At 55.6% G+C, this 21,411-nt stretch overlaps 1 protein-coding gene across 1 annotated transcript in view; it reads left to right on the plus strand.

Moving 5' to 3' along the window:
• Positions 1-2,946: 2,946 nt before the first annotated feature.
• NDC1 (NDC1 transmembrane nucleoporin) overlaps positions 2,947-21,411 on the plus strand; it is a 33,121-nt gene continuing 14,656 nt past the window's right edge. Inside the window, 11 exon segments of the mRNA XM_069093538.1 lie at positions 2,947-3,143; positions 3,145-3,433; positions 4,445-4,565; positions 6,846-6,947; positions 7,537-7,711; positions 10,262-10,400; positions 12,144-12,252; positions 14,610-14,661; positions 16,346-16,478; positions 17,293-17,385; positions 18,991-19,072. Coding sequence (XP_068949639.1) covers positions 2,962-3,143; positions 3,145-3,433; positions 4,445-4,565; positions 6,846-6,947; positions 7,537-7,711; positions 10,262-10,400; positions 12,144-12,252; positions 14,610-14,661; positions 16,346-16,478; positions 17,293-17,385; positions 18,991-19,072 — 1,477 coding nt within the window. The 5' untranslated portion in view covers positions 2,947-2,961.

The following is a 21,411-nucleotide window of genomic DNA, read 5'->3' on the forward strand; positions in this document are numbered from 1 at the left end:
GTGGCATGCCAGCAGCTGGGACAGTGTCCTTTTAATTCTTGTGGGAGAAGACGAGTCAGCATGTAGAGGGGAAGGAGTGCTGAGCTGGGAGGCTGGGGAGGCCGAGCCTGCTGCCTGCTTGCTGTGTGCCCTGGGCTCTAAATGACAAGGGGCTGGGGGAGGCTGCAGCATCAGGCCTAGGAAGCCTGGCGCAGGACAGTCGGGGTGGGCAGGAGTGTCCCACCCTCAGCCTTCCTGGTCATACTTCTGTGCTTTTCTATGTCCAGAGGCCCTGTCCAGTGCCTGGTGAACGAAGTGTTCTAGTGAGGACTTAGTGGATCTCAGAGGTCATTAGTAGCTGGGGACATCAGTATGGGCTTCCTGGCAGTGCCAGTGGTGGCACTGAAAGCATGAGAGAGAATCTGGGAAGAGTGGGACGGAGGATGCCAGGTGTGGAAGTGGAGTGCGGGCAGGTCAGCCTCCCGGCTCACAGAATCTGAGTTCTTCTAAGGGACCCCAGGGCCCGCAAGTCCAAGGCCAGGGATGAACAGGAATCCCTTCAATAGCATTCCTGACAAGTGGTCGTGGGGATTTTGCTTGGTAACCTCAGGTGAGATCCCTGGGCCATCCCTTCTCAGCTGGCAAAGCTCCGTAGTGCTTTAAGGTTGCCCAGGGTCTCATTCAATCTCCACACCAGTCTTGGGAAGTAGGTGATTACCCCCATTTTACAGATGAGGAAGTAGAGGCTGAAGTCAAGTCTAGGGTTGCCCAGGGTCACGCAGCTAGTGAGCGTCTGAGGCGGGATCTGAACTCTGGTCTTGCTGACTTTTGCTTTTGCCCTCTGTGCCACCCATCTGCCTGCAGGTAAGAAGTCTTTCCTGGTATCGAGCCTCCCTGGACCTCTTTGCAACTTGCCTCCCATTCTTTTGCCCTCTTCATTCAATTGAGACTAGTCCATGCCCTTGTCCATCCCCAAATCCTGTGGATGCTTGTGGGGGCCCTAGTGGGCTTCTCTCCAGGTTAAACGCCCGAAGCTGTAATGGATTCGCATTTGGCAGCAAAGTCAGGCCCTTCACCGTCTTTCACTGGGCCAGTCCCTGCCCCCAACTTCAGTGATTCCCTGTGGCCCTTAGGTTAAAACAACCCAAATTTGGCATTTAAACCCTCATGATCCGGCTTCCACCCATCTTTGTAATCTACTTATATACGGCTTCCCTGTACGTGGTTAATGTTCTCCACACCATACCTGACATTCCACCAGCTTTCTGCTGTTGCTTCCAACCTAGAAAGCGCCCCTTCCTAAGGCTCGGCCCAGGGGCCTCTCCTGATTCCTGCCTTGTCTTAGCGTCCTTCTCAACTTGGAATGTGTCCATCTTCTGTATCTGGCTGTAGAATGTAAGTCCTCTAAGGGCAAAGGCTGACTGGCTTCTGTCTCTGCATCCCCAGAGTATCACACACAGTAGGCACTCAATAAATGTTTGGTGACTGATTAATCCTGGTCACATTCTTCTGTACTCTTTTCATCCTATCCATGTTCTTCCTAAACTTGTACCCAGAACTGAATGGGGTGGGGGGGACTTCCAGTGTGGTGAGAGCAGGGCAAAGGACAGGAAGAGAACCCTTCCCTTGTTCCTAGAGGGATGGCATCTAGGTCTACACCCCTGGGTTCTGTTGCCTGGGGCCAGCCACGCTTTGGCATTCAGGGCTGGATACCCAAGGGTACGTCAGTGTTCTCCATCACTGGGGAGTGTGAGGAGCCATCGACTTTGCCCCCTTTCCAGCACTGTGGGTTCTTATTATCATTAATACTGTATGCTCAGTTTTGCTGGGGTGGCCAGGTGGATCTTAAGGGGAGCTGTAGATGGTCCCTGACTTCCTCCCAGGGCAGTTGTGAGGGAAGCCTCCCCATCATCACTGTTATTAGGGGCTCAGAGCAGGAGCAGTGGGAGGCTGGAGGTCAGGAAATCAATTTCAAATCAGCAAACAGTGAGCATGTACTGCGTGCTGGGCTCTGGAAGATTTGATTTAGCTTGTGGGATTTGGATTTGTGACAAAATCCCCTTTGCCCTCATGGGTGTCCTCTCCCCTCCCCTCAGCCGTCTGCCCAGGGCTTCCTGAGCACCCCCCCCCCCAGACTGGGTGTTGGGGTGTTCTGGAGGAAGAAGTCAGCCTTCCCCCTCACTGGATCGTAGCACTATGGACTTAAATTTGGGAGCAATCACAGTCCATCTATGGTGGCCCCTGGCCTTACAGATGAGGAAACTGTCCCCGTTCTGACTCTACAGCCAGCGCTCCTGCATTCTGCTCACATTTCTTGAGCCTAGGAGGGTGGAGAAAGCCCTGTGCTAGGCACGAAAAGGGGAGAAGCAAAGAAGGGCCTGCCCTGGTAGAACTTAGAGCCAAGTGGTGGGTGACACATGTGCTGTTTCAGGGTGGAATGTCCCAGAGGCACCAAAGTTCAAAGCTGGGAGGTTATGGCCTCCTTGTAGAGGCCCCGTGCTGGGTGCAGTGCCTGGCACTCACCAGGGGCTTAATCAATGCCTACTGACTGGCTGATGTCCATAAGCATCTTACAGATGTGGAAACTGAGGCCCAGAGAATGTGGTTAACTTGTCTGAGGTCCCACAGGAGCCGAGGATAAGCAGAGATTTGAACAGGGTCTCAGACCCTAGATTGTGCTGTGTCTAGTTAAGTGATTTTTGGTGTGTGTGGTAGAGGGAGGAGGAGAAAAGGAGAGGGAGAGAAACGGGAGGAGAGAGAAGAGAAGATAGAGATGGAGGAAGGGAGGGAGGGAAAGGGAGAGAGGAGGGGGGGGAAGGCGGGAGATGAAAGGAAAGAGGGGGTTTGTAGGGGTTGTAAATCCTTGTCTTTTGCGTTTGCGACTCAGGGAAACTCCAAGTCCCGGCGTGCATCGCGCGGGCGGGCTGGCTGGAGGCAGGCCGACTCTTCTGTCTCCCCTCCTCGCTCACCTCACTTCTCAGCATGTCAGCTAGTGCATCGTGTCCCCTCGGGAAAGTCCAAGAGCTGCGTGCATCGAGCGCCTATGCGAGCCGACAGCGCTCCGACTACCGTCTCCCTCCTGCTTCCCTGCCTCCTAAGGACTCCAAGTCCCGGCGTGCATCGCGCGGCGGCGCGGACCACAGCTCCTGGCATGCCGCTTTCGGCTCCGCCCCCCCGCCCCAGCTACCTCTCCAGTCAGGCGGCGCCTAGGGCAGCCTCGTCCACGTTGGGGTCCTCGCGCGGCCCGGCCTCCTTTGAACGGCTGTGGCGGGCGGGCAGGAGGCCGGCCGCGGCTGCTGCTGCTCCTCCTGCTCCTTCTGCCGGCACCATGGCCACGGCCTCGGCCTCGGCCGCCGCCGGCGCCCCGGCACCCCCGCCGCCTCCGCCGCCCCCGCCCCCGGGCCCCGGGAGCGTCCGCTCCGCGTCCAGCGTGGAGCGAGACCTGCTCTGGCGGGTGAGCCGCGGGGCTCGCGGGATGCGGGGAGGGGGGCTCTGGGTGGGGGAGGGGCGCTTCCACTCTCCCCAGCCCCTCCCCCCCTCGGGGCAGGCGCCAGGACCTCAGCTCCTGGCCGCCGGAGGCCCTGCTCTGGGCCGTCCTGCCCCCTGTCCCCCTCCAGTCCCCCTCCTCTGGTCCTCCCTGAGGTCCCGGGGCCTCGGGCTGTCATAGAAGACACTGAGGCCCGAGAGGCTCCCTTGCCCGAGGGAGGGGTGGGCGCTTGGGCTCTTGGTGCTCCCTCTCCCTGTCCCCCCCCCACTCGGGCCCTGGGGACCCCCTGCTCTCTGTCCAGGCTTCTCTGGGAGCCCCCCAAACAGCCGCATTTACCGGGCACGTGCCGCCCTCTGTCCGGGCAGTGACCAGGAGGGGTCAGTGCTGGGCCGGAGGGCCCTCCCCCCACTGAAGCCCCTCAGGGTGGGGGCGGGGCGCTGCTCAGAGCTGGTCCCCAGGAGAGAGCCCTGAGGCGCCTGCCCCCAGGACCAGCCCTTTAGAGGGGGGCCCTGCCCGCCCCGCCCTGCCCTCACCCGGGGTCCTTCATTCCGGAGGAGCGTTAGGGGGGGCTCATTGCCGGGGGGGGGGCCAAAGGCCCTCCCCGCGGGGCTGCAGGCTTCTCTGGGGGGGGTTTCAGTGTGAGCCCCTCGGAAAGGAAAGGGCCCCGTGCTGTGCCCCACGCTTCCTGGGCACGGGTGGCACGAGGCCAGTTGTTTGTGGCCTGGCAGTGAGCTTGGCTCTGGAGGGGCAGGGCAGAGGGCAGGCTGCTGCCTCCCGCCTCAGGTTCCCCGGTCTATTTCTGCCCCGTATTTGTTTAAGGCTTGGGGCCCCTGGGCTTGCTTGTGAGCCGGCTCGACACGGTTCGTAGCCCGAGCCCTATTGTTGGCTGTGGGCACCTGCCTCGAGGGCTGTGAGCCTGCAGGGGGAGGGGCGGGCCCTGGGCCTCGGCCTGACCCGGACTCGTGGGTTCTGCCCCAGGTTCTCGGCTGGAGAATAGCCACCAGTGTGCTCTGGTCTGTCCTGCTCCTGCCCGTCTGCACCGCGGCCTTTGTTGTCTTAAGCAGCCTCAGCCTCCTCCATCCGCTGCAGTGGATCTCAGGTGGGTGGGCTTAGGGGGCATTCTCCTCTGCACCCGTTCTCAGCAGGGGCTGAGGAGGCTGTGGCCTGGCCTGTAGAGGGCCCCGGGGAGCCTGGGGTTCTGCTGGGTCTCCACAGCGGGTGACTCCTGAGTGTGGGCCTCAGCCTGTGCCCGGGCTCCTGCTCCAGAAGGTTCTGGTCCCTGGGGCTGCCTTTAATGCGTGTGGTGGGAGATTTTCAGATGCCCCTGAACCTTTCCCGCAGTGGCTGCTTTTATTATGACTTTTTTTTCTTCCGTTTTTGGTCCTCTGTAGTAAAGGGAAAGTCAGTGAAGAACAACTTATGAAGCCTTTTTTTTTTAAAGAAGCAGCTCTAGGGGCGGCTAGGGGGCACAGTGAATAGAGCTGCAGCCCTGGAGTCAGGAGGACCTGAGTTCAGATCTGACCTCAGACACTTGACACGCTAGCTGTGTGACTTTGGGCAACTCTCCAGAAAGTTACAAAAAAAAAAAAAGGAGCTCTAGAATAGTCCAGTTTTCTTCTTTTCAAATACAGAGAATGTAAAACTTTTCCAGCAAGTGTTCAGTCCAAATGTGCTTCCTCTAAGCAGAGCTAGGGTGCCCGGCACCGTGCCCTCTCTCTCCTTCTGTCTTTCCAGTTGCCCTGGGATACGACCCCTTGCTGGGGACACTGAAGGGAGGCCTCCCTCATGGGCGTGGGACAGATGGCCGAGGGGCTCCCTTCCGACTTTCACGCTCTATGGCAGTTATCCCCCTTTACAGACAAGGAAACAGAGTCAGAGATGATCTGCCCACGGCCACATAGCGGATGAGACTCAGAGGCAGGTTCTCAGGCCTCTCTGGACCCCCCCTCTCTCCCCACCGGGCCCTACAGTGCCATGCCTCCTGTTACCATAAATGCCTTAAGAACAGATAGGGTGATGGGGAACCACACAGAAGAGTCACAGCCAGTGAGCATTGCCTGGGAAGGACCAAGGACCCCCGGGAGCCCCCCACAGTCAGCTTCCCTCACATTGTTGTGGTGGGCCCTTCCCAAAATTCGGCCATGAAGAGGAGGAGGGGGCTCCCCTGGGGGGAAAGTGGCTCCGGTGCAGCCTAAGGAAGAACCACAGGCAGTCTTGAAAAATCTTTCGTTTTTTCTCATCCGTCTGTGCTCTGCTCTGGAAGGTGGCATCGCTGCCCCTCATCTGAAGAGTGTCAGGGCTTCTGTGTCCTGTGGCCTCTGGCGCTGAGGGTCCAGCTGAGGGGGTCAGGGAGCCTGTTGGCCTGGGCCTGCCCTCTTATGTTGGCCGCTCCCTGGCCCCCTCCTCTTCTCAGGACCCCCAGCTTCCCCAGCTCAGTTTCACTGAGACTTCCCACACTGTTCCCTGCTTTTACAGCTCTTCTCTGCAGTTTTATTTTGTCCCATGTTTCAGGAGGGAAACTGTGTGCTAACGTCTACACTGTGAGATTAGTTGCTTTTTGTAGGGAAATAAATCATACCTAATTTACTTGGTTGAGAGAGCTTCTTGTTCGTCAGCGTGTAGTTCCCAGGACTGAAAGCAGTGGTGAGAAGGAGGGGACGTGAGGCCTTTCCCATTGGGGGCGTCTCTGTGCTCTGGGGGTGCAGGCTCTCCCCATCGGGCCATCTTCCCTCAGTGCCATTAACTCTCTCCCTGTTGCCTCCAGGATCAGATAGAAAGTCCTCTGTTTGACTGTAAGGCCCTCTGTGCCCTGCCCCTGCTCTCCTCTCACCCTCCTCTTACACCTCTCCACATTCTCTGAGATCCTGGGCTACCAAAAATGATAACAGCTGCCACTAAATAGTCCTTACTAGGTGTTGGGAGCTGTGCTCAACTCTTTTCAGTGAGTATTGCATTTGATCCTTACAGCTCTGGGAGGTAGGTGCCAGAGGGGGTAACTGAGGCAAGCAGGGTAAGTGACTTGCCCAGGGTCACACAGCTAGTGAGCATTTGAGTCTGAATGTGAGCTTGCGTCTTTCTGACTCCAGGCCCAGCACTGTATCCATTGGGTTCCTTATGCATGACACTCCATTTCCTGCCTCTGGGCATTTGCATGGGCTGTGCACCTTTGCTTTGCTGGCCTCCTTGCCCTCTGGGCTGGGATGCAGGATGGTGGCTGGCCCTCTGGCCGTGCCCAGGCATCGATCAGGTGGCACGGGCGTGGATGAGTGAGTCACCACAGCTGCTGCTGGAGGAACATCCGTGCCACCCCCGGCTCGTGGGCTGGGGCCAGGGACACTCACAGACCCGATGTCCCGAATTCCTCTCTCTCCCGCTGTAGACGCTCTCCACGATCTGTGTGGGCCCTACATCCTCATCTACCTCCTGTTGCTGTCCGGGGTGGTGGTTGTCGTCAGTGTTTTCAACGTTGAGTTTTACACAGGTGAGTGTGACCAGTGTGTCTGGCCTCCAGGAGGCCGGGTTTCTGTGCGCATGTGTGTGGGTGGGTGTGCATGGGCATGTGTGTGTGTGCAGTGTGTGTGCATGTGTGCGTGTGATGTGTGTGTGCATGTGTGCGTGCGTGTGCATGTGTGCACATGTGCGCAGTGTATGTGTGCATGTGTGTGGTGTGTGCATATGGCATGTGCATGTGTGCACGGTGTGCAGTGTGCAGTGTATGCGTGTGGGTATGCATGTGGTATGCATGTGCATGGTGTGTGTGCGTGTGCTTGGTGTAGGTGTGCATGTGTGCATGCATGTGTGTGCATGGTGTGTAGTACACACTGGGTCCATGCCCACAGATGCCACATGGTCCGGAGTGCAGCGATTTTGTGTCTCCTGAGGGAGCCTTCCCTTTGGTCAGGAGCGCTCAGGTTGATCAGAATGAGGGGCTCAGGGGATGCTGTCCCAAGGTCCCTCCTGAGCCAAGGTGCCGGGCTCCTTGTCAGGCTTTCCTCAGGGCCCAGGGCATTGCCTTGGGAAGGGTCTGGGGGCTTTCTTTTCCTCCTCTGACCTTTATGCTTTCTTCGCAGTGGCACCGTCCATCCCCTGCTCCCGCCTAGCCCTGATTGGGAAGATTGTCCACCCCCAGCAGGTGATGCACTCCCTGGTGCACTCGGCCATGGGCATGCTGATGGCGTGGTGTGCTGCAGTGATGACCAAGGACCAATACCATGTTCTGGCTGTGCCCTGCATGGACTCTGACAGGTAATGGTGGAGGACTCCCCAGGGAGGATGGCCTCTGTGGGCTCCGAGTACCCTTGATAGCTTGAGAGGTAGGGCCGTGGAGCCTGAGGCCCTGGATCAGATCCTGGCTCTGCCACTGACCTCGGGTCCATTCTCTGGGCCTCAGGCGCCTTGTCTCTAAGGCAGGCATTGGATTAGATGCCTCTGTGTCCCTTCAGCTCCGGGTCTGTGGTCCTAGAAAGTGCATAGGAGTAGAGTCAGTTGTGTCTTAGAAGAGGTTAAAGAGAGCTTTGATTGGTGATTACAGAAAGGATGAGGAAGGCCCCAAGGACTAACTGGAATGTCCCTGAGAGGAGCAGTCATAGGTGAGCTTGCACTTGCCCATCGGCTGCTGCTGTCTTCATTGCCTTGGCTGGGGGGTGGAGCAGTGGGTCCGGGCCCTGGGCTGCCATCTCACAGGCCCTCGCTCTGCAGAGGGCGAGCAGGCATTCTGGGCTCTCACCAGGGTTCCCAGCAGGGCAGACCTGGTGGGCTTCGAGAGGGCTGGGAGTGAGTGCCCAGAGGCCGGAGGGGAGAGATGGGGCTCTCCAGATACTGCTCGCTGGCCTTTCTCCAGTGGTGCTCAAAAGGTTTTTAAAACGTGGATACCTTTTGTTTGACATTCTCTTCATTTCCAGATCTGGCCCTCCCCCGCCTAGTCAGCCTTCCCTTGTAACAAAGCTGCACAAAGATCCATTTACAAAGCAGTTCAGCAGAACTGGCCAGTGACAGTGTATGTAGGGTTCCCCACCCATAGCCCTTCACCTCTGCAAGGAAGAGAGAGAGAGGCGGGCACGTTTTCTCAGCCCTTCTCTGCTGCCAGGCTTGGGCATTGTAGTGAACAACTTGGAGAACTTCTTTTTTGTTTGTTTTTTGTTTTTCGGAGGGCAATTGGGATTAAGTGACTTGCCAAAGGTCACATGGCTAGTTTTTGTGTTAAGTGTCTAAGGCCGGATTTGAACTCAGGTCCTCCTGACTTCAGGGCCAATGCTCTATTCACTGCACCAACTAGCCATTCCAACTTGGAGAACTTCTTGCATAGATAGTGATGTGATGAAGACTTGTGCGCCTTCCGTCTCAGACCACTGGAGCATTTGTTCTGATGCTGTGGTAGAAAGGCTGAGTCTGGGGATTACAGAGACTGAAAGGAAGGGCCATAGAACAGAACGCCCCTGAGAGTCAGCAAGCCTTTGGTTTGGTGGACTTTTAGTTGTGACCGTGGCCACTGTGAGCCTCAGGATCGGGAGAGCCTCTCCATGGCTCATTTTCCTGATTTTCTTGATCATTCTAAGTAGCTTCATTTTGTGTTCAGGCTGAAGTGTGCTGGGTGCTGGTAACAGGTAGAAGGAGGCTCTGACGTGGTTGGCTTGATTTGGAGCTCTCTGGTCTTTGTGAATAGAGTGAGGGGCCAGGGCCTCCCCTTGGGACACCCTTCTTGGCTCTTTGGTGGGAAAAGGCCTCTTAGCCGATGGGGCCATGGCACTGCTCCAGCTTTCATGGCTTCTCAGCCTGACTTGTCTTATGTGATGGGCACACTAGCAAGCCTTGTGAGAGCAGCAGTGGAGATGATGTTTATCTCCATTTTATGGATGAGACAGCTGAGGCTGAAAGGAAGGAGAAAGAGCCCTCTGGAACACGCTTTCCCTCTCTGGGCCTGCCTCCTGTTTCAGATGGTGGTATGGGGCTGGCTTGGCCCCTAGTTGTGGGGCCCCCTTCTCCCTCCTTGGATGTTTCCTCATGGCACAGAAGAGACTGGTTTTCTGGAGGCTTTCTTGTCTGCAGGGGGAGCAGCCCTGGGCAGGTCCCAGCAAACATGGAGGTCTGTGAGCAGATTGTGTGTCTTTGACTGAGGAGACTGGGACTAAGGAGTGCCTTGGGGTCTGCAGCCCCTCTTGGAACCCAGCTGCAAGTTAGGGGTGGGCGTGGGTGTGTAGCAGCTGCAGGGGATGGGCCACCCGTGCCAGGCAGCTGAATGAACAGACGTTGCTTCTGAGTGGTCCTCTCTGTCTTTGTCCTCCAGAAATGCTTTACTCACTTGTTTCCATTGACATTCAGGGCCCTGAAGCACTAGGCCGAGGGGGAGGGGTAAAGGGCGCTCCACGTGTGTTGTTCCCCGTTCCCTCTCAGAACCATGGCGATGGCTGGGTTCTGATCACCTAGAGTGTTCAGAGTGACAGAAGAGGGGTTCCAGCTTGTCACGTGAGGCAGATCTGGTGTTAGCTCAGGGCTGGTCAACCTCGATCAGGGCCAGCCAGCTGTTGGCCTGTCTGCTCTTAGGATCAGAGTGATCCTGTGGATCAGAACTTGATTTCTTCCAAGAGTTTGAAGCCAGGCTGTGCTGGGCATTCCAGGCTTAACTCAAGATACTGCTCTGTGACTGCCCCAGAGCCATGCCTGGGTGGGTGCTCCTGGGGCCCCTTTCCCCTTCTCGCCCATGCCCCAGGGCTCCTTCCTGGCCCCCCTCCTCCCCTGAGCTCCTGGGTGCTGGGTGGGCCACCCTCTGTCCTCCCTCACTCTGCCTGCTTCTTTCAGCTTGGACAGCCCAGCAGCCCGGGCCTGCTTGAACGAGCATCACCTCTTCCTCCTACTGGCCGGAGCCTTCATGGGCTATAGCTACAGCCTCCTCTATTTTGTGAACAACATGAACTACCTGCCCTTCCCCATTATACAGGTAAGAAGGGGCTTGGCCTCCCCTCGTGGCCCCTGCCTGTTGTCTCTCTCCCCGCCACGGGTGGCCTTGGCCCCAGGTCAGCACTGTAGCTTTAATGGGCAGAACTTGACCTGCTGCTCCAGCCAAGCTTCTTTGGGAAGGAGGCTTCCTTTGTCTCCAGGGGCTTTTGTGCAGGAGCTGCTCTAGGCATGTTGAAGATGAAGGAGGGGTAGGGGTGGGGTGGGGCAGAGACCCTGAGGGCTGCAGTGCGGGGCCCCAGGTGGGCAGAGCTCATCCTGACTCCTGACGGCCACACAGAGAACCTTGTGCCTCGACCTTGCTTTCTAGAGCCCGTGGCTCTGAGAAGCTGGGGGGGTCATGGGGAGGGGTGGCCAGCTTTTGGGAAAGCTGGACCTGAAGGAACTAAGGAATGGCATCACAGGCAGCGTCGCCCAGGGTCTCAAAGTGCACTTGAACGTCTTTGAAACAGTGAAGTTGATTTCATACATTTCTGAAAAGCTGGGCCTGGGACAAAAATCTCTTCAGATTCCCCATTGGGGTCTGTCCTCAAGGGGGCCTGCAGGCCTTGGCACTGCCTCCAAGACCTTGGACAGCTCCCTGTCCTCATCTTTGCGGGAAGGGGCCTGGACAGTGTCTCTGGGGACCCTTCTTGCTCCAGTGCGTGATTCTCTGATGCCAGATAGTCTGTCCAGTCAGTTAGCAAAGCATTTATTAAGCACTTACTGTATGTAAGGTACTAGGGATAGAAAGGTGCAGGATGAGCCAGGCCCTACCCTCCAGATGCTTCCGTTCCGTGGGCATTCTCATCCCTTCATTGTAAAGTCGGGCAGGCAGGTCCCCCAGCTATGCATTTGCTCCAATGACACATCTCTTTTTTCCTGATGCTAAACTGAAACTTTCTGGGAGAAAAGTGAACTCTTGGTGTGTGTCTTTCCCTGGGTCACAAGCTGTCTTCTGAGCTGACTGAGTTCTCTCTGCTCTGCTCTGCTGGCATGTGGTGGCATGTGACTCTCTCCCCCCTAAGACCTCCAATCAGCTTCTTGAGGAGAAAGGGCTGCTGCCGTCAGTGTTTCCTCCCTGGGTCTTCCATGGGAGGTTAGAGCAGGGAGGACCAGAGAGTATCTGACCTTACAGCTGAGGACACAGGTTCATAGGGACTGAAGGGCTCGTTATCCCAGCTGCCTTCCCTTGGTCTCCTCTCAGAATTTCTCATCTGAGCACGTGCTGCTCCCTGACTGGGTGTCTCTGGTCTTGGTAGACTTGGCATACACTGACACTGGTAGGGAGGGACCTGAAAGTCTGCAGAGCCTCCTGTGCCCCGTGGCGGGCAGGAGCAATGCTCCCCTTCGTCTCTGAGGCTCAGAGACAGGAAGGGGATAGAGCCACGTTATGGCTGGCATGTCCCTGCCCTCATCCCCCCGGCTGCTGCCCTGCTGTGGCTCTCCCCTCGTGGTCTTTATCCACCTCTAGGCCTGGCCCGACACACAGCAGGCACACCTTGGGGATTTGCTAGATTCCTCAGCACATTCCCCCAGAGGGGCCATCCAGCTTGGGTTTGCCTGCTGAGGGGCATGTGTGTGAGCTGGGGACCTGATGACTGTCACTGTCTGACAGCTGTTGCTCCCCTGTCCCTGTAGGGTGGGTGCTGTCTGGATGCGCAGAAGAGGGCCCGGGATGCCCATAGGGCGGGAGGGAGGCGGTTGGCACACTCTCCCCACCACCTCTGTTCTTCCTTCTCTCCAGCAATACAAGTTCCTGCGGTTCCGGAGAGCTCTGCCCCTGCTCCTCAGGCACAGTGCTGTGCAATCCCTGTACCTGGTCAGGAACTTCTGTGGCCTCTACTATTTCCTGGGTAAGGATCTGTGACCCTTCATGCATGGTGCCTCCTCTCTCTGGGTGACCTGGGAGGGCAAGACACCGTTTCACCTGTTGGGCAGACGTTTATTCCACATCTGCCATGGCAGGGCCAGGGGGACCCTTGGATACATAACTCTGGGCTCGTTATGTGGCTGGCACCCCTTTAGGACCCTGACTTGGTGTCCTAGATGAGTGATTGATGGTACACTTGTGGTTCTGTGCCATCTTATGGTACCAGACTCTTTTGATCCACTCTTTCTGAGCCTCATTAGAACCCTGAAATGTGGGGGAAGGGTCCATGGAGAAAATCTCCCAACTCTGCCCTCTCCATTTATGTGTGGAGATGTTGAGGCTCTTTGTCTGGGTCATGCAGATAGGGGTGATGGAGACCCAGATGGGCCACGTCAACCCCTTCCTGATCCCCTGGGGCTGCCTGCATCGCAGAGAGGGAGGGCTGTAATTGAGGGCCTATCTCTCCCCTTATGGGGCTGACAGAGATCAGGTTTTGGCTCTGGCAGAGCTCTGGGGCAGGGCCCCTCATTTGTGACCTAGTACGGTGTCTTTAATGCTCACAAAGTGGTTGTTCTTGGGAGGAGGTTGGGGCTTCAGCTCAGACAGAAGCAAGGGACACAGCTAGCAGTTGCGGGAAGGGTTGGGTTGGGGGTCTAGAGCTCTCAGGCTTGAATTCCCAATCTGTCATCGAGACCTGGGTGCCTTTGGGTAAGTCCCTGGACTCTCCTGGTCCTCAGGCATGTCAGCTATAAATGGGGCTGGGGGGTAGGTATCCTCACGGCTAGAAGGGGTGAGCCCCCAGGACCAGGCTTGTGCTCCTTCCCTTTCCATTTGCTTGCTGGGCCGTCCTTTCCCCTTTGTCTTCTTCCCAGCTCTGCTCTTAGCCTGTCCCTTGCTTGCCCTCCAGGCCCGTCCTCACTTCCATTTGTCCCTCCCTCTTCTCTGCCCTTGTCTCACAGCCATTCAGAGGTAACCTCACTCGAAGAGGGGTGACAGATGAGGTAACTGAGGCACACAGACCCAGCCCATCTGCTTCTCCTCCCCTCTTGTCATCCTAGCTGTTGATCAGAGCTGAAATCTGGAGAAAACGATGCCTCCTGAGAGCAGGGTGCCTATGGACTGGAAGGCAGGATTTCTGTAGACCACCCAGCAATAATGGAGGTTCTCTCCATGCTTGGAGAGCCTTGCCAGTCAGCGTGGGCTCAGCATGTCTGTGCATCTTGCCCTGCCACTCAGCTGGGAAAAACTATGACCCTGCTAGTAGGGGGGCATGCCTGCCCAGCCTTGGAAAGGAGGCAGGTGCAGCTTGACTGGTGATGCCCAATTCCCTGGGCAAGTGTCTTTGCCACACTCACCCAGTAAGTGAGGGTAGAATTGCCTCTGACCCCCGGCTGCTCCCTGTCATCGAGAGCCGGAGGCTCTCCCCGGTGGTGCCAGGTGGGGGCTTGGGTGATGCCAGTGGGGACTTTGCTGTCCTAAGAGAAGCAGGAGCTACACCTGGGATTCCTCTGTGTCTTCCCTTATTTTAGCTCTTCAAGCAGGGAGAACTGGGGGGTTGAATCAAAGGGTGTCTTGGGAGATTGGGGCACATGAGTATATTTGTTTTGTTTTATGACCAGCAGAGACCTTATTGTCTGTGACTTAAAAGTGTGTCACAGGTGCTGTGTGATTTTTATTCTGTACTAGGCAAGTCTGTAGGGACAGCTGTTATCTATTTCTATTTCACAAGTTGGGGAACCAGGACACAAGCCAGTCAGTGAGGCAGCATTTGTTAAGCTCCTTCTGTATGCCTGGACATATAGGTCAGCTGGGGGCTGGACTGAACCAATGCCACTCTGCTGGCTCCTTCCGTGCTGGGGCCCTTGTCATTGTCCCAGGTCACTCTTAAAAGGCCACCACTCCCCACCTTGCCTCTGGAGGTAGTTGGGCAGGGTGGGAGGGGCTGCCTGGTCCCTGAACCACCTCAGCTCTTGGCTCCCTTTGCCCAACATGTTCGTGGCTGGTGCTTGCAAGCAGAGGGTAGCTTGGAGAGGTTGAGGTGGTGTAGAAAGAGCCTCTCTCCATGTGTCTCAGCAAATACCATCTTCCTGTTAGACCCACTTTTCCCCTTTAAAAGTCCAGAAGCCCTTGGAGAAGAGCGTCATCTTTGTGGGGCCTCATTGTACCTTCTCCCAGCCTGGAGGTATTCACGGAGGCTCCCCTGGGTTTCTCTTTCTAATGGATTCTAGAATTTCAAAATCCCATCCTTCTTCAGACAGGCTTATGTGTGCATTCCCCCATCTTGTGGCTTTGCCTTGGTTGGGCTGTCCGGATTTACCGTTTCGTGTGTTTTCCCCCCAGGCTATATCCCCAAAGCATGGATCAGCACTGCAATGGACCTCCAGAAAGATGAGTGAGTGACCCTTCCCCTTCCCCTTCCCTCTCCCCCTCCTCCTTCCCTTCCCTGCCTCCCCCCACCCCTTTTTTTGTGCTGTGTGCAGGGCTGGGAAATATTTGATAACACTAAGTTCTTGACCTTCTAGGAGTCGGCATCTGGTCAGGGGAAGGGACAGAAACAGATCACAGAGTACATTGTGAAAGAAGTGTCAGAGAGGAGATGGTTGGCAGGCTCGCTCAGCCTGCCTAGCCACAGAGATCCTGGGAAGGCTGCCTGGGGGCAAGCTCTGGGCTGGGGCTTTAAAGGCTGGGGAGAAATTCAGCAGGTGGAACGGGAGGGTGTTCCAGCAAAGGTGTGGAGATAGGAAAGCCTGCTGGAGATTGTGTATCCAGAAAGGCCCATGAGTAGAACGTAACTGGAGTCTAGCCTGTGTGGAGTGAAGTAGTGTAAGAAAAGTGGAGGTGGGCCCAGTGGGCCCAGTGGGCCCAGGAGCAATTGACAGGTTTTGAATGTTACTGGATAACAGGGTCCTAGATCTTGGGCTGGAAAGGACTTCAGGTCATCTTGTCTAGTGTCCCCGTTTTCTGACCTCACACGCTTACAAGCTGTGGGACCCTGAGCAAGTCACTTAACTGCTGCCTACCTCAGTTTCCTCATCTGTCCAATGGGAATCATGATAGCATCTCCCTCCAGTGGTTTTTATGAGGATCAAATGAGGTCATATTTGTAAAGCCCTTAGCATAGTGGGTGCTGTATAGACACTTGTTTCCTCCTTTCCAGAGCCAGCTCTTACTGTTGGCAGTGGTCTAGACCCGGTTGGGATGGGGGGCACAAATCAAGATGGTGGCCTGGGGGAGCCTGGTAGACATCTCCACTTCCCAGCTGGCACACCTAGTGAGTGCCAGACGCATAGTGGGTGTACAGGTATTCTGTGGGCAGCCACAGGGCAGTGGAAGGGAATCCAGGAATCCTCCAGTTCAAAATCTCTTTTTATTTTTGTTATTTTAAAAAATGTTTCCTTGACGCTCTTTTGGCTGTTTGTGCAGCTGTCACTCCCCAGTGCTTCTGCAGTTGATGTCAGTCACTGTCTTCAAGACATTTAATTAGAGCATGGGCTCAGTGGCAGGCATGTTTCTATCTCCTGGTGTTTGGTGAGAGTCTGTATGGGAAGGGATCCCCTCTTTGGGCCCATCCATCTTGCCTTGGCCAGTGCATCTCCAGACAGCTACTCAATGTTTGTAACCTCCCTCTTCATTAATCTGAATGACTCAGACCAGCTGAAATATTTTTAAAAAGTGGACAGATGCTCCTGAGCTTGCAGAAGAAGGCTCATAGATTCACTTGAGAATGGGAGCGAGGGTGGGCCATGGACTGTATCCGGAAGAGCAGACGTGACATTCAGGAGCCTCCTGAGTAAACATCAGGAGCATTGAATGCTTGAGGGCTCGCTCAGAGGGCACCTGTGCTCCCTGGGCAGCCCTGGGGGCTTGGCAGGCCCGTGTCCCCAGGAGTGCCCCAAAAGCCTCCTTCTCTTGAGTGACCCACTCTGGCTGACTGCCGGAGCCCCAGGGGGCCGGCCCAGGTATGCTCCCTCTCATGGGGCTGAGCACCGGGCCCTGACTGCCGGAGTCCCCTGGGCCCTGACTGCTGGGGCCCCTGCCACTGTAGCAGAGGCTGACCGGAGCCTTGTCTTTCACAGGAATCGGCCTCCCCTGGACAGCCTGGGTGGGCTCTTGGACCTCTCCCTGCTCTACCATGTCTGGCTCTGCGGGCTCTTCCTTCTGGTCACCTGGTACATCACCTGGGTGCTTTTCAAGATCTATGCCACAGAGGTCAGTGTCGAGGGGCTGCCCTGGAGGCTCTGTCCACAGGCAGTTTTCAGGCCTCCAGACTGGCCACTGATTGCCTGTGGGCTGGTTTTTGTGTTGAGTCTTAGTTGCCCAGAGCCCTGGAGAGCACTGACTTAAGCTAAGTGCTGCCTCTTGTCCTGGTGGCCATCTGTGCCTCATGTCACCTTCGGGATGTGTTGAGGCGAGCACTTGTGTGCAGTGCTTCCCTGTCACTGTCTTCCCACCAGCCCCACGGGGCTGGATCCGTAATGACATTTACATTAATGATGCAGAGTGGTTAGATGTAAGGAAACAGGTGTTTGGGGGCAGGTGAAATGAGGTGAGGGTTTGATTTTCCTGAAGGCCTTCGGACAGAGGCTGGCTTGGTTAACTGACCACTCGTCAAGTATGTTGCAGGTGGGATTTTTTTGCTAGATGTTGGTTGGACTGGATGGCCTCTGAGGTGCCTTTTCACTAAAAAAGTACTTGTGTTCTGTAAGCAGAGGTTACTGATAATATGCTAAGGTTGCTATCCTTGCTACAGTAAGTTTTTAAAAGGCGATTGTATGAGATGGAGGCATTAGGCAGAAATGAAAGCTTTTGTGAGAGCTGCCCAAGCGGGTGGCTCTGACCTTGTTCTCTCTTGGTGGGCCCTCAGAGACCGTGGGATGAGGAGGCTGCTGTGCTCTGGGCACGTTTGGTCACAGGTTTTCAGTTACTAGATGTCTGGGTTTCCTGACAGCAGTTACTGGGCTTAGTCTTGCTGCCTGCACACAAACGAGTGACCTATTTTCTCATCTGTCTTCTCTGATTTCAGGCTCATGTCTTCCCTGTTCAGCCCATGTTTACAGGAGATTTGGAAGAATGCTTACCCAAAGTCTTAAATGGCAGCTCCCCCCTCATCATAAAGGTACGTGCTGCTGCCCAGCCCCCAGCTCCTCTTTACCCGACCCGCTGGCCTCTCCCAGGATCTGATTGTGTCTGGTGCTGCCTTAGCTTTCCCAGGGACTGGTTGGCTCTGCAGCTCACTTGGGCTCACACCTCCCTCAGCTGATCATTTTCTGCTGTGGATGTGGAGAGATTTCTCCAGCCTTTGTCTTCGGTGAGGTGCTAGTATACCTTCCTTGTGTGTGTCTGCTCCCACAGCCCTCCCTCCATGAAGCCTTCCAGGACTCCTCTGTGCCGACTCGGTGTCAGGGAAGGAATTTGAAGCCAACGGCTCCATGTGGATGGTGTGGGGGCTGAGGCAGGGCTAGACCCCGGGCTCTCCCCAGGTAGAAGCAGCTGTGGTGCGGTTCCTCTCTCCTCTCTGCACCCACGGCATGCGCTGGCGTTCTCCCCTGTTGGCAGAGGGTGAGGGCCTCGAAGGCAGGGGCTGTTGGACTGGCCTTTGTTTATCTTCATGTTCCAAGTGTCTCCTGCCTGACTTGTCATGTAGAGTAGACCCTTAATAAGGCCTTGTTCAGTTGGATAAATGTGAAGGGGATTTCTGAGGATGTGACGGAAGAGTAACTTGGAGACACTTTAGAGAGAGATGTTTTTAAACAGCTTCATTCGAGTGGTGCCGTCTCTGCCCCCTGGTCAGTCACTGGGTGATGAGTAAAAGTGTGACAGTCTTTGAGGGAGGAGTTGGAGCCTGAGGCGTCTCAGTGGGCTTTCCCTGGTACGGATGCTGGTCCAGGGACCAAGCAGGGGCTTCTGAGTAGGTTTCCACTTGAAAACCCCCAGGGATCGGTCTGGGTTTTGTTCAGGCTTGCTCACATTAGAGATCTCAAATGGACCTACTGTGACTGTGAGAGGCTCATGGAGACTGATCCCCTGGGGGGGGGTTCCCCTAAACTGACAGGTCTAGATGCCAGCTTGGGCGTGGGCACACCTCAGATGCTGCCACTGGGTGGGCATGCTGGCTGGTGACGAACAAACCAAGGGAAGGGGAGGTTTTGAAGCCACATGCTGGTGAGTGAGACATAGGACCAGTGAGGCCCTTTGGAGCTCCCATGATTCCAGACTCTGCTTTATGCAAGTGATTACTGGGGTTTCTAAGCCCAGATTTTATGTATGTCATTGTTTGTCGTTTTGGTTACACATTGGGAAGAAAACAAAAAGACATCTGTGTCTAAGGGAGCAAGACACCAACACGGGCACCCATGGGACCCTGGGGCTCTACACTGAGAGCTGGAAGGAAGCACAGGACTGGTGTGGCCCAGTGACTTGTCCAAGGCCCCCTGGCAGGCAGGGCAGGCTGCCTGCCCAGGTGCAGGGGGCACACACTTGATTCGGTGTGCCATTTCCCGTTCCCAGGAGAGCTCACCTGTTGAATTCAGGCTTAGTTAATTTGCATTTGTTAGTGGGTAAAGGATCCCGACTCTTAGTTTTTAGGGGCTTGTTTGATTCCTCTGTAAGCAAGAGAAAAGGCCTCTTCTGGGTTTAAGGGTCCCCAGATGCATTTGGGGGCGCTTTGTGCCACATGGGCTTTCTGACACTAACAAGTATGTGTGTGTCTGTCTCCCCTCAGTATCTGGCCCTGCAGGACCTCATGCTGCTGTCTCAATACTCTCCCTCCAGGCGACAAGAAGTGTTCAGCCTCAGCCAGCCAGGTATTTCAGAGGCCCCTACACCTTGGGGGGGGGGTGGGGGGGGGGGGGGGGGGGACTGGAGGGGGGGAGAGGAAAGAGAAGAATTCTACCCTGCTGCACCTGCCCTGGCCCCAGCCGTGGCCCTGGCCACTGAACCCCTCCCTCCTGCCAGCCTTGGGACCTTGGCTGGTGCGTGGCTATTTGGCCTCCACAGATTTCTTCCCCTTCTTTTAAGTCTTTATTACATAAAGGGTAGGCTCTCAAGGGATTTATTTGGAAGTGAAAGTAACATAAACATGAAAGGTAGCACTAAAAATGACAATCAGCAACAGCAATTCCCAAGATAAACTAGGGGTCCATTAGATGAAAAGCCCAGCAGAGCTGAGGGCAGCAGGTGAGGCCTGGGGGAAGTCTGGTGGCCCTTCAGGCCATCAGGGAATCAGGGAAGGGATTTTCAACCAAAACATTTTATTTTCTCCTTTGTTCTTTGTCTCTTCTCCACCCAAAGACATTATTCACTTAACACTTTTAGAGAAAAGGAGTGGGGGTGCCGTTGTAGAATCTTAAAGTTGAAAGGGATCTCTGAGAAATCTCATTTTAAAGGTAAGGAGGGACGGCCAGGTGGCACAGTGAGTAAGAGCAGGAGCCCATCGGTTCAGGCCTCAGACACTTAACACCCACACAAAATAGCTGGCTGTGTAACCTTGGGCAAGTTACTTAACCCCAGTGGCTTAAAAAAAAAAAAGTGTAGAATGAAACATACATTTGGGCCGCCAGGTGGTGCAGTGAGTAAAGCACAGCCTGAGTCAGGAGACCCAGGATGGGTTCTGGCCTCAGACACTTAACACCCACACACACACAAATCTAGCCCTGTGACCTTGGGCAAGGTACTTAAGCCCAACTGCTCTCCAAAAAGCAAAAAATAAAAATGAGGTAAAGAGCTTCACTGAAGTGACTAGCCCAAGGTCACATAGCTGGCAAGGGTCAGGGCTGGATGGAAGGGTAGAACTTAATTTCTGGTGCTTTTTTCCTTTGACATTCTCCTGTCCAGAAAAAAGGCAGCTATCCTTTGAGCCTCCCAGGCAAGCCCTGTGTGGGTCCTCCCCCACCGCAGGCACAGCCAGGGCCCTGCTAGGGAGGCCATCCTCAGCCTGAGCTTCCAGCCCTGCCTTGTCTAATTCTCTCCCGCTCTGTGTCTTAGCTGGGGTTGGGGGAGGTCCCCCCTGCAAGCAAACTGAGCTCCCACACCTTCCACCATCCCAGGGAAATGGGGGCAGCCTAGGGAAGCTGGGGTGGTTTGGAGGGGAGGAAGGGAACATTGATTAAGCCCTCACTGTGCGCTGGGCACTGGGCTGAATGATGGGGACACAGGTCCTGCCCTAAGGGAGCTTGTGCTCTAATGGGGGAGGGACAGGGCTGGGGGAAGGAGTGGAAGAAGCTTGGAAGGCCCAAAGCTGGGGCAGCTGCATTGTTTTTTGACACGGTGAGAATTCACATACTGGAGACATCTCTCTTTAAAACGTAAGCTGTGTGTGTGTGTAACAACAAAAATCACATAGAAGTGATGTTTCTGTGATAGCTCAGATAACTTGGAGCCACTTGCCTGGGGCCAGGGCTTGTTGAGGAAAGAGCCTTTCTTCTCATATCCAGTGTTGTCTCGGATTGACCAGCCATGAGAAGAGGCAGCCTTCTTCTGGAGAGACCCCTGGGGTCTGGCTGTAGAGTTGGAAGGGACCCCAGGGCCCTTGGCCTAGGGAGGGGAAGAATCCCACCAAGGTCAGCCAAGGAGGAAATGTTGGGTTTGGATGAAGTCTTTCCAAACATACTGGTTTATCCCGTGACTTGGGGTAGCCCTGTTTGATGCCAGGATGAAGCTTAGATCAGAAGGCTGGGATTGTCTCTGAGAATTGCTTAAGAAGTGACCTCTCCTTTGGCTCTGTAGGGGAAGGCCAGCCTGAGGAGGGGCTTCCTGCAGAGCCCGTGTGGGTGCCAACCCCTCAGCTGTGCTCCCCCAACATTGAGGCTTGTTGTTTGGTGTTTGAGCGACATTAGTAAGGAAATAGAGCCTCTCTGGCATCCAGAGATGATGAGAAGCAGGGAAACTTTCCTGAAGAGAGGGGGGATGATGAAAGAGCAGATGATGTGTGTGAGCAGGGCAGGCCCAGCCTGAACAGCCCCTCACGTGGAAGTGGATGTGGTGAACGTTCCATCAGAGGACTGGTCTGGTCCCACGGGGCCACCCCCTGCTGGCAGGAGGGCCTAGGGGCCAGCCTGCCTCTTGTTAGACTGGGCGGCCTCTGGGGCCTTCGTTTCCAGCCTGTTAATCCAGCTGATGGCGTTGTCCTTTGTCTTTCAGGGCT

This window comes from Petaurus breviceps, unplaced genomic scaffold, assembly GCF_028583685.1.
Source record: "Petaurus breviceps papuanus isolate PSGF00001 unplaced genomic scaffold, PetGlider_PUasm1.0 208, whole genome shotgun sequence".
NCBI classification, from domain to species: Eukaryota; Metazoa; Chordata; class Mammalia; order Diprotodontia; family Petauridae; genus Petaurus; species Petaurus breviceps.